The 13380-nt window shown below is 35.4% G+C and overlaps 1 protein-coding gene across 7 annotated transcripts in view; it reads right to left on the reverse strand.

The window, feature by feature from the left end:
- Window positions 1-13380, reverse strand: part of CNTN5 (contactin 5) — a 679382-nt gene that overhangs the window by 166164 nt on the left and 499838 nt on the right. For all 7 annotated transcript variants that reach the window (XM_049823513.1, XM_049823512.1, XM_049823515.1 and 4 more), the window contains one exon: window positions 8998-9201. In XM_049823513.1, the coding sequence (XP_049679470.1) occupies window positions 8998-9201 (204 nt within the window). The remainder of the gene's footprint in view (window positions 1-8997; window positions 9202-13380) is intronic.

The following is a 13380-nucleotide window of genomic DNA, read 5'->3' on the forward strand; positions in this document are numbered from 1 at the left end:
AGTTTACAGGGAATACTTGAATGAGTGGCTGATAAGCTTTTAAGACAGCAGCTAGAAAAGAATATAAGGTTCCTGGCTAAACATCATCGGAGTGCTAGGGAGAATATGAAAGCCACAGATTTCCTATACTCAGGAGCAAGATTAGGCACAGATTTATACTTGCCATTATTTTATTAGCAAAAGATACAACCCCCAGTGATTACGAGTGTTTGCCTGAGAGCTTTGGGTGAAGTCCCTGATCTTAATCAGATGGTGCAGCAATGTTAATCCAGTTCTCTTACCACATGGATAGTGCTCTAATCACAGAATTATTGGGCATTCTTATTGGTTTGGATGTTCCTCTCAATTTCTGGGAAACCTCTTGAGGAGTGATGAACTTGTCCTGCTTTATAAGAATTTGTTAATAATTTTACAGACGGGAAATTGAGTTTCCTACCACACCGTAATTATGATCTGTTACGTGAATATGTATACAAACCCAAGAAAATTTTGATTAAGAGACTATGGCAAGAATGTTCATGTATAATTTCTTCTCCTATCAATAATCTGTGATGCAAACTAGGGTTGTTTATTGTGTCGGTCTTTTTGTGACAAGTGAATATTTAGCATTTTCCCTGAAGACCTGCACTATTAAATGTCCCCAAATATTTATTTGGAAGAGAGAGCTCTGAATAGACACATTTACAGTGACAGTAAATTCACAGCACAAACCAAATTAATTTGAATATAGTGATGATACCCACCATTACATCCTGACTGCAGCAGAAATTTTCAATGCGTTGGGAAGAATTTATTGACTCACCTGCTATTAATCTTATTCTAAATGGAAGTACCAGCACCTGTTGTAAGTCTCTAAAAGTTTACTGTGGGTATGTTTGTTTTATGATAATTGTCCACAATATTCCTTCCACTTAGAGATTTCTTAGCCAAGTTTTGAGGTATAAGTTTATCCTTTGAGATGCCCTAAAAATGCTTATGTGAAATTGCATTCTGCAACGCACTGAACACTAAAGTACCACCAATGTTTTCATATGTTACTCAGAGAGAAAATCCTATCACATATCACTGGATGGAAAGAAGTCTTTACCAGAATCTATCCTAATATGAAAGAAAATTTAGTAATTCAGTTTCTGGAAAAAATATCTTAATGAATACACCACAGGAAGGGAAACAACTCTTCTTCAGTTTACAACTAGGAGATGAACTGTTCATGTATTTCTAATTATGGAGGTATAAACGTAGAAGAAGGTCACACTTAACCAAAACAAAATGTTTACCTGAAGCTTAAACAGAAGTCTCCTCTTCCTACTTTAAAATCCATCTTTATATTATACTCCACTTCACTAGTTCAGCAGTTACTCTCTGAACTCTAGAAAGCCCTTTCTAGAAATTGTATTCCTATCTAGAAATATTTTAAAAGTGAGTTATTTATAACTAATAAATGTTGTGTATGTATGTCATACATACAAGAGAGATTTCTACCTCTCTTAAACAGCAAATACAACTAAAACCACTTCATTCTCAGTTGTAAGTGGGTGTGTTATGACTGAAGTAAAGGGAACTGGGGCCAAACCCTAAGGACACAAAAGCAATGAGGTGAGCTCAGAATAAGCAATGAGGGGAGCAGTGGTATTTTCTCTAGTTCTTCAAACAAGAGGCCACAATTTCTAGTCTACAGTTTGGGCTGCAGAGATCTCTGTTTACCTGTGTTTGAAAACATCAAACGGTAACGATGACCAAGATTGTTGGCTCTCTTTATGTAGAGAAGTCTTTACTGAGTCATAACTTAGACTTCAATCCATCAAATTTCTCATCTACATGTAATTTAGCATCTAAGCTCTTCTGTTAAACTCAGCACATCTGGCATTGGATGAAACCAAACTTCACCCTTTGGACATTCAGAGATGAATGAGTGAGGCCATCTGAATGGCTTGTATACAACATTCCAGTACGAAGATTCGTGCATATATCATTGTATGGAAACATGATAAACTGAACATTTTCACTGACTATGTATATATATAATTTTTCTGAGCAGCCACACACATCAAGAAAAATCAGGACTCCACTATAATAGACAACATGCCATCTTGCTTGAGAAGTCTAAGAATATGAGTCAACAAAAAGCCAAAATAACTATCATTGGGGGTTTTTTTGTTCCATTTGTTTTTACAGGGGAGGAAATTGTGTTGAACTTGGCACAAGCAATCTGTGGCAGATTTCTTTTAGGCGTTGCTGGCCAATGTTTATTGTTCCTCCTTTCCAACTGCCTGCTGTTCATCCAGGTCAGGCTCACAAAAGCTATTCTGAAACCTGGAAAATATTATTTAATCTAAATGATTTGGAGGAGGATCGTATTTTCATGGGGTTTATAATTAACTTCCTGATGGCATGTTAACAGTTCTTGAAGAACTTAATTTATCCTATAGCAAATGACATAATTGTTTGTACTTCAGATATGACCTTAAGCTCCATTTTTCTTGCAATCTGCACTGTTCTTCTACAGGATGAAACCAAAATATCCCCTTTCCAGTTAGGTACCAAAAGTGTCAAAATTGTTGTAGTGTGCAGAGAGGAATTTTTCATTTGATTCTGATCAATTAGAACACAAAGTGGTGTTGCTCTAATATTCACTGTTATCTAATTAACTGGAAAGAGCTTCCTAAATAGAAAATGTTTTTCAGTTGAGACTCTTGATATAACCATGCAAATACAAGTACCTATTATTTCCTCAATAAGAAGGATCAGACTAACACTAAAATTTCTCCTCCATTAGCAACAGCTATTGAAATACCCGTTGTTTTAGACCCAGCAGCAACAAATCATCCCTATTATAAACTTATTGCACTCCTAATCTCAAGCAAAATTCCTGTTGTTCACAATCAAATTATTTCACTATATTGACAAGAACACCAAACTGACACATCATTCTTATTTGAATATTATGCTATATCCCATGATTGAAAAGCAAGCAGTCACTTGTCTATTTGTATCTAAGATGCTGAGACAGTAAGATACATAATGTTAGGTATGACCATTCTTAATAATCTGAGACCATTCACAATTATAAAGGTTATTTTAGTTATCAATTTGCACAAATTTTAATTTAGTCACCATTAATTAAAATATTACCAACACACTTTTGTCTGAAATCTTAATAGCTACAGTTTGATGCAATATCATTCCTAACCCTGAATTGAATTTAGTGGAACATTTTTTCTCCAGTTCATTTATTTTATGCTTTGTATACTCTGTATATGGATCAGTTAACCCCTTCCTTTGTGTAATAGTTTCATAAATCATCACGAGGAGAAGCAAAACAAGAAAACATGAGTACAAAAGATGTGTAAGATGATATATGTCTAGAATCTTAAATTACTTCAGCTAATTAAAAAAAAGCAACAGCTTCATTTCCAGCAGATAGTGTTTCTATAAACTAGTGGGAAAACTTAGCAATTAAAACTCCTTGAAAGAGGTTATCTTAACAGAGCTCAAAGTAAACTAAACTCAAAGCAAAGTGTTTCATGGTGTAAGAGATCTTGTTCTACACTGAATGCTGGAACCTAATCTTTTCCAAACCTTTCCCAGTTTTCCTCCTGAAATAATCCCCTGGGTTCAGCCCTTTTATATTGTCAAAAGACCATCCCAGGATGTTTTTTCTAGACTTTTTTTAGGTTAAATCTTTTACAAATAGTGTCTTTGAACTTTTGTGTGCTGTTTGATAGTGCATTTGAGCTATGCTACAATCCTTACAAAACACACTGTAAAGGGTTATTGTATAGGAGCCTTCCATAAAACTTCCTGCCTACCTATAGATTTTCAGAAAGGACCACTGGTGCTGACTGTAACAGATTTTCTAAATGGAGTGATTTTGGAAAAAAAACGCACCAAAACCCAAGACCAAACAACATTACCCCCTCTCCCCCCAATTCTGACTTTTATCCTATTATTTCTCACAGCCTTGCAGTGGGGTCTGAGCACAAGAGTCAGAATAAAGCAGACAAAAAGTGTTTCTTCAAAATACCTGTAACCCACAAAGGATGTATTCTTATTAGAGAAAAGCAGAGATTGTGGGAAGTGTTTTATTTGCAGTGTCATAATGACCTATCATTAAAATATCTCACTACAATTTTAGGGGAGAAACATGTTTACTACAGGACTAATGGATGTCCAGGGACATTGCCATTTTATCAGCCTTCCCCTGGAGCAGACTCTGAGTAGTTTGATGTTTCTGTCAGTGTTATCTGTCTTTGTATACCACTAGAGATCAAACTTGATTTTGCCCAGTTTGGCTCTGATTGAAAAAAATCAAAGTAGTATTATTTCAGGTTTAAGATCTGTCCTGGAGCATTAGGAGCGTTCCCACAATTTCCAGCCAGTCTTGCATAGTTTTTATGGACTTGCACAATTCAAGTATGAGATGTGACTGGACACTCAAAAATGTAAGTTAATGATCTTGCAATATGACCCACGTGAAGGAGGCAGCCTACAAGGTTGGAAACTAGAAAACCTGTCAGGATTAAGTCACAGCTGGATAAGTATTTTCAACTCCCATTACAATCCAGGTATGCTTTGTGTCTTCTAGAATTCAGCTCCACATGAATAAACACATTAGAAGACAAAACTAGTAATGCAAGTAGGAAAAAAACCCAAAAAACTGTGCATTTCTAGAAAGGGGAAAACTGTCAGATCATAAACATTAGGGTTAATCTTTAAGCAAAACTTCTTAACGCTAATTATCAGCTAATTAACAACTATCAGCATTCTTCAGGGATGGAAATAGTCTATGTCTGTGAAACTATTGCTTTTGCTCCATCTTTATTTTTATGTATTATTTATTACCTTACTATCTTATACTGGCCCTTTTTATTCCACCATCAGGGAAATTATTATGACTTCTTCCAAACTTTTGTTAATGATGGGAAAGAGATCTTTAGATAACCCAACGATGTTCAAACAACATATTCTAGAGTTCCATCTGAATAAACACATGCAGAACACATTCCATCATGGAAAAGTAGAAATTAACATCCTTAATACCTTGATAACTATATATTCTATCATTATGTACGACTATTAATCACATAGAATTAATCAATAGAATTAGGACAGACAACAATCCGTTCACAGCACTATAATGACATGGAAAATAAATTTGAAGGTCAAGGCTGCATTCAGTTACATGAGAATACGTCTGGTCTGATACACTGAGCTCTGTTGAAGTATAAACTAATTTGCCCTATTGGAACACACTAGAAAGTATCCTCCGATGTCTGAAATTGTACAGGTTCTCTTTTTCCTGGAAATTTCACCATAGCAAAGCCACTAGGCAGTATCTACACAGAGATAAAATGAAGAATTACTTAATTCTCTCCTGTACAGTAATAATGTTAAAGTTAACATATTTTCAAGAGAAATAAAAAAGATTTAAAAAGGAAGAAAAACTGGAATGAAAATGTGTGAACTTGAAATAACTGCCTTATGCTATCAAGCATCAAAGATTATTTATCCCTAGGTTTCTTTTTCCTAAATTTGAAGACGCTTTCTGTTGTTTTTATTAGTCAAGATAAATTACTGCTTCCAATCAGTATCCAAGCCTACAAAGATACATTTTAACAACCCTGTTTATTATTTGTAAACAGTTATTAAATAATTCCTCAAACTTTCTAATGCATTATAAAGGCAGTTAATGAAATTATGTATAATTTTTTTCCTGATAAAACTTTCTATCTCCTCAGATAGAATTTTAGAGTGTTTTTATAACTCAGCTTGAAGTGAAATTGAATTGTATGAAATGACTGATTGTCAAGGACATCTGAACAAATGAGGTATTCATTTTATTCAGAATCCATTGAAGGATTTCTTGATGTTTTTATTTAATTTGCTTCATATCAAGGAGTTAAGCTCCCCTTTGAGACACATCACAAAAGAAATAAAAGATTAATAAAAGGCCAGGAAGTTCCTACATTCTTGCAGAGTTTGACAGAAAGCCTTAATATTATTCCATTTCTTCCTCATAGATAAATAGAGACCAATGTTGTCATAGGAGTGTTTTTTGTCACAAGCTGTCTAGTTCCCTAGGTACCAGTATTGTTTATGTATCAAAATCCAAGAATGATGATAAATATATCAAGTAGAATATTTCTAAGTTAATGATACATGTGTCCAGAAAATACAGACTATATAAATTGTTTTATTAATTTAGTGCCATTTGTACAAACTGTTTAAAACCACAAGCTCTTCCTCTGTTTTCTGACCAATGTGCTGACTGCGTAGGATAATGTCAGTTGTGATGCCAATCATCAGAACTCAGAAAGCTGTATGATTTTTAAACTTAAGTGAATATTTGAAAAGTTGAAAGTGATTCAATTCATTTTATAATCAAAAAGCTTAAAAAAATCCAAGCCATATTCAAAATCATAGTGCCAAGTAAATTTTCAGGTACTTGGATGTTTGTTTTGATGTCATTCTTAATTTCTCACTTCCTTATTAGAGTCCATCCTCAGCTGTTTCTTTCTCCACAAATTACTTTAATTTTCTTTAACTCTGATGAACACCTCTTTACGACAGGTATAGTATCCCACATTTTGGAGTATAATGTATATATATTTTTAAAATTTTGTCATTGCCCTGTAATATTTGTCAATGGACAAAGCAATATAACCTAAAGCAATCTCTATCAAAAAGAAAAAGTACAGTACCATTAATGGAATATTTTAATTGCGATCCCAGATAGTTTTTAAAAGGCCCATATTATTGCATTCTGTGGAGGAGGCAGAACAAGGCAGACGTCCTAAATAATAAATATGATTTAACAACCAGAATATTCCTGAATAGTTTTTCAAGGTAAGTTTATGGAGACTGCAAGGTTAGGCAGAAAGTCCGGGTCTCTTCACTGAGAAACTCACTCAGTCGTACAGGAAAGCAAACAATTTACTAAGAAATACTAAAGAACTCCATTACAATCTACTAGGAAATACTAAAGAACTCCATTACAATAAAGGGGCTTTTCAGAAATCTGAACAGATAAAAATTAAGGCATAGAAACCTGGTAGAAACTCATGCGTGTGAAAAAATGAATCAGGAAATTGTTGAGGAGCAGTTCATCTATGTGCAAATGCCTCCCCAATACTCCAGCACAGTTCAGAAGGTTGGATTATCACAGTTGTATGACAGTCAGCCGTGAAACACTAATTTGCTTGAGGCTGGTATATACTACCCACTTGACATTTAAGAAAATCTGTGCAGTTTTCCTTCACAGATTTTTTTTCTTAGCGCAGTGATGTAGACTGCTGCCTTTATCCTTATTTACTCTCTCCATTTCTTATACTGTACTGTGTGCCTAGGTACTGTTAGTAAGATATGGATAATTAATCTGTTGAATTTCTGCACAAAACTGGAACCAAATAAAAGCATGAAGAAATGTCATTAAAAAATATAGAGCAAGATATGAATAATAAATATGACAATAAAATTCTATCTTTTTTTGTCAGAGTTCAAACTGATCAAAAATACAGTCAATGTTTGGGTTTTAAAATTTTCAAATGTTGGTATTGAAAAGATCAGGTCTGCTATGTTAATTCAGTAAAACTAAACACCTGGAACTCAATAATTAGCACAGGTACTAAACCAGCAAAACAAAATAGGGAATAAGAGAGTAAAATGTGCAGGTTTTTGCTGCAGAGGCTGCATTCTGTGCAGACAGAAATTTCAGCTTGTTATGATGAATAAACATTAACTTAATTCCATTCTAATCTGTGAACACATTTTTTACTTACTCTGTTAAACTGTCATGGGTGTTTAAGTCCAGCTTTTGTAATGCTTCTAAAGCACGGGACTAGTTTTAGTTCTAGTAAAAGCTATAAGCAAGAAAAAAGCCTCAGACTCTCTTACCCTCTCTCTGTTTCTCTCTCTCTCTGGTTCATGTAAGTATGGATTCACATACACTGAATTGCTGAAATGTATTTCTGAAGAACTAGAAAGCATCATTAAGTGTGGAATATCTTGGAAAAAAAGGAAAATATAGGAACTTATGGAATTATTAATTATTTTCAAAAATAACTTTATCTTGACAGAAAACAAAACCAAAAAGCAATGATAATGTAATTAATAAATACAAATCTTTTTGCTGCAAAAGAGCAAATAACACAGTTGCCTCTACAGGCAGATATTCCAACAGAATCAGTTACATATCATTTATATTGAAATGTCATACTGCTCCATAAGAAATATTATTGGAAGGTGTTTTCTTTCAATTTTGGGGAAAAAAATCACAAGCCACTTTTTGATAATAAGATTTAGGTACTTATTTACAGAAAAAATACTGCGGTTTTATGTCTTGCCGAAATTCAAAACTACTTGGGTAACTAACTAACATTGTAATCAAAGCTATTGTATTGTTCTTGGTGGTACTTAATCAGTGCATTGAATTGGAGCCTGAAGTGTAACAGGTCTTTAGTACAGCAACAGGTAAATTTTTAAGCAAAACAACCTCTGTTCAGTTGTCTAATGATGTGTGCCTTGTGTCATCTGAGATGCATATCTCCTGGCATCCTGATGCTGGTCTGTATGCCCTGCGTGGTATTTGCCAGTCCCCTCTGGATGTCTCAGATGCCTGAGGTTATCTCAGTGTGGCAGTGGCTACTTGGATGAGGCAACTGAACTGAGCCCTGAAGAAACAGACGTTACTGAGAAAGGAGATTTGCTTCTCTCTGACAGTGACAGAGCACCATAACAGCAAGAAGGAGTAACTGTTCTAAGCAAAATACATCAGGAGGTGTCAGATTGCACCTCAGCCTTCGGAGGTCTAAATGCTCTCGTAACTGTTAGATGTTTTAAAAGAAACTGTCTCCATGAACATCTTTCCTTTGCTGATTGCTGCAGTAAATGCATGCATATATTGAAAAACAACAAAATCATGGTTCTTAAATTAACTAGAGTATTTTTGTCTTTGTATTTTTGTTTCCATGTGGTACCCAGAAATAATGCCTTTCTTACCATCGTTTCTCAGTGTCAGAGGTGTAGGAGGACTCAAAACTCTGGCATTTGTCACTGTGTTTTTTACCAGGCATATATAGCTGCCAACATCAGATGTTTGCACCTTGGAGATGTAGAGATTGCCTGTCTCCTGAGAGATGAAGCGTCTGCTATCTTCTGCCACAAAAGATGGGAATTCATTAAATACCCAGCTATAGATGATCTCTAAAAGAACACAGAAAACAAAAAAAAAAAAAAAAGAGAGAAAGTAATTATGGAAACAATATTGTATCATGTTAATGGATACACTCAATAAATGTTCATTAACTTTATTTAAATAATCCAGTGCAAAAAATCTAAAGGGTTTTTAAACTTTTTCTTTGTTTGGTTTAGAATTGAAGAATTTTTTTCTCCCCTTGGAATCTTGAAAATAGCATAAGCATTGAATCCACAAGTTCCCTGGGAAGACAGGTTTAGTTCAGAAAAAAATAATTAAATTATTCAACAGACTCAGAAAACACCCATAACATATTAGATAATTCCCTTTTCTAATCTTTTGGGTCAGGCGAAAAATAATATACAAAGCATTCTTTTCTCGACTTGATCAAATTTGCAGTTGAAATATATCAAACTACTACTTATAGAGCTAGGGATGACTTTTGCAAGTGTGTGTATAAACAGTTTTTATTCTGAACATCTGTTTTTAAAATCAGCACATTCTAATAACAGTTTAACCTACCTTGCAGGTAGTATTACTGCACTACACTTCTATCTTCTTCTACATCTGCTTCACTGAAGAATCTCAGAACCCTTCCTTGTCCTGGTTTCAGCTGGGATAGAGTTAACTGTCTTCCCAGTAGCTGGTACAGTGCTATGTTTTGAGTTCAGCATGCGAAGAATGCTGATAACACTGATGTTTCAGTTGGTGCTCAGTAGTGTTTAGACTATAGTCAAGGATTTTTCAGCTTCTCATGGCCAGCCAGGGCACAAGAAGTTGGCACAGGACACAGCCAGGGCACCTGACCCAAACTGGCCAACGGTGTATTCCATACCATGGGACGTCCCATCCAGTATAGGAACTGGGAAGTGGGGGCGGGGAATGGCCGCTCGGGGACTGGTGGGGTGTCGGTCGGCGGGTGGTGAGCTATTGCCCTGCGCATCATTTGTACATTCCAATCCTTTTACTACTACCGTTGTCATTTTATTAGTGTTATCATCTTCATTATTAGTTTCTTCTTTTCTGTTCTATTAAACCGTTCTTATCTCAACCCAGGAGTTTTACTTTTTTTCCCGATTTTCTCCGCCATCCCACTGGATGGGGGGAGTGAGTGAGCGGCTGCGTGGTGCTTAGTTGCTGGCTGGGGTTAAACCATGACACCTATATGCAGCTTAAATCCCTATGATCAATGAGTAATTCCTTAAACCACAGCTACCAACTGCTTTGCTTCATAATCTGATGGATTAAAGACTAATCAAAGTGATTTTTAAAAATGGTAATTAAAGCCAGTCCTTTGGTTCTTATTTTTATCCCACAAATTATTCTGTACACCTGAAAAGCATATACTTTTCCCTTTAAACTCATAATAACTGGTCGAGAAAAAAGGATTATTTCCTATTATTCTGTATGAGATTATATCATGATTTATTGAAAACCTAGATGCATTAATGTCTCGGCATTAGAAGTATCAGTAAAGTTAACCAGATTCTGATTTAGCAGGGAGTTCCTTGCAGGGAATTATTCATGTGGAGTTCCCCCGATTCAGACTTTAAAGCCTTAACCTTATGCATACTTTTTTACATATTGTTCTCCTTCAGTCTTATCTTCCACTGTTTCATTTTGTCATCACACCTTAAAAAAATATTCTTTGCTACTTAAACCAGCACATTACCTATATTGCAATTTCTTCTGTAATCTCCTCCTTGTGACAGTCTTTAAAGAACCGACTCCAAAATCAGAAAAGCTAAAGCTAGCTGAGGTATATAAAGTCCCAACAACTGCTCCATTGCTATGGCAAGTTCCAAGCTTTTAGACTCAAATTTCTTAGGTGACTACTCTCAGCTTCAGCAGCAATATGAAGACAGTAATTGCATGTATGTCAGTCTGGTTCTCTGATACTTTTATCCCCACTGCATTAAAAATGTTTCTTCATATAAAGTTAGTTGGAAAATGAAAGGGTCAAAGGGGTGAGAGGAAGCACCTCAAAATTTAACCTTTTCTGTGTGCTTTTTAGCTAATGACAGGAGAGGAACTGGTATAGCTGTTCATGGTATGAGGAATGTGAAACACATTAATATCCTAGCTAAGTATATGCCATAGCGAGGTCTGCAGTTCAATTATAACAGTATAAAAAGCATTAGAAATTCCAGCTGTCCTTTCTATCCTTATGTTGTACTGTTCCCTGATGTGGTGGTCAGAAAAGAACAGAAACCCACCATGACTGCTTATTCAGCAAATATAAGGCAACAATGCAAGCAGTGATGTTGAGATGCAGGATGTTCTGGATTAATTTTGAAGAAGTTCAATCTAGTTTTGATGTCAGATGAAAATTTTCTCATGAAAAACTGATGGCATTAGTACAAAAACACTATGTTAAAGGACTAAATATATTTACCTGACAGTAGGGGAACACTTCTGCAAAACGAGGAATTAAGCTGCATACATTTACTTTCTGCTTAAAACCTTTTTCAAATCTAATTGTAATTCTGAGTGGTTCCACAGGACCCTGAGGAATTCAGGGCTCACAGAGAGCTCTCCAAGTGTTCAAAATTTCCTTCCTCTTCTGTTACGTTTCAGACAAAACACTAATTAACGCAAAATATTTCTCTCTGAAAATTTCATTGCTGTATTTTGCCAAGATGTCTTATCTGGCAGAAATGATTCATGGCGGCATAAAATTCTACAAAGTGATGATGAACATACAAGTTCAAGACAAATGCACAGGCTTTAATTGAAGACACCTGATAGCAATTCAAATGGAAAGCAATCAGTCTCACTAATTGCTCTGGCTTAAAAGTAGTTCAAACCAAATGTAAAGTAGTCATCATTGTGGGTCCATTGGTAGTTCACGTAGAATAGAATTTTCTCCATTTGTAGCCTAAAAACACATGCAGTTAATCATTCATTTATTAATTAGAACTAGTCCTAAGGAACGGATTTCAAGTAATAAATTTTTGTGCTTTTAAGGAAATAGAATATTTAGTCTTTGCTGGTGCTGAATCTGGGGGCATACTGTCATTTTATCACCTTCTAAATGATTTTTGCTGTTAAGAATTGAGTGATGGATGAATGGGTGTTGGGATAGGGTACTGAGAAAGAAGTAACAGAACTTCTGCCAAATCTAAAACTCAAATCATTTATGCTATTAAGCTACAGTTAATGCTTTTAATTGTGCATACCTACAGCATCTGTATTCCAGCCAGGAGCCCAAACTCCAAAGCACAGACAAAAGTGCTAACAGTTTACTTATTGATCATTGTCAGCCCACTGACATTGAAGGAGTTACTCCTATTTTTTCATTTCTGAAAAGAAAAACCCTGGGAATACACTTTCAAATCCTGAAGACTTTGCATCTGAATGCTCAGATCTGGAATTGATCTGGGATTCTGAACCTTCTTTGCAGGTGAAAAGCTCCTTACACACTTTATGAGGTTTCTCTCCTATGAGACCTGGCTAATGAGTTCATAAGATTCTTGAATACAGTTTTGAGAGTTATGTCCATACAGTTTGCATAGGCTTCAGTGGAAATATCTCAGAGAAACTGCAATTTCCCATGCATGTTATGCAGAACAGTCAGAAACAACCACAGCTGGCTTGGGATCTGGGGACCCAACAGTTTTTAGGTGACAGAAATAGATGGATGATTTTGCAGAAGTGATTTTACAAAAGGGTGTTAAGAGAATGACTGCAATTATGGGAAAATGGGTGTACCTTGACATTGATCCATTGTACAAATGTTTCACTCTTCTAAATTTCCAGCCATAGTAGAGGATGAAACACGCATTGTTGTTCATATTCTGGGGCTCTGACTGTTCCCAGTTTGTATGCCAGCAAAATTAGAATTTAGGGTTCTTAAATCACAGAATTGTTAATGAAGGCTGTCCAAGTACAAAACCTGGGGTTTTGTTTTGGTTTGTCTTTTTCTTCTGTCAGTATCATGAATAAGAGAATACCCAAATGATTGCAATGACATACAGAAATAACTAATAAAGTGAGAATTATGGTGAATCAACATTTAAAACATTTCTATCTATAGACAAATGTGTCATCTACAGTATATGCACAGTAAAATATTCTGAAACAACAGTGAATACAGTTATATTCCACAAGACCCACAGTAGTTCAGCATATGAGCACATGTAAAGTACAAGAAGAGAGGCCTGCCTGCATTTAAATATTATCTGACA

This window comes from Accipiter gentilis, chromosome 19, assembly GCF_929443795.1.
Source record: "Accipiter gentilis chromosome 19, bAccGen1.1, whole genome shotgun sequence".
In the NCBI taxonomy this organism is placed as follows: domain Eukaryota; kingdom Metazoa; phylum Chordata; class Aves; order Accipitriformes; family Accipitridae; genus Astur; species Astur gentilis.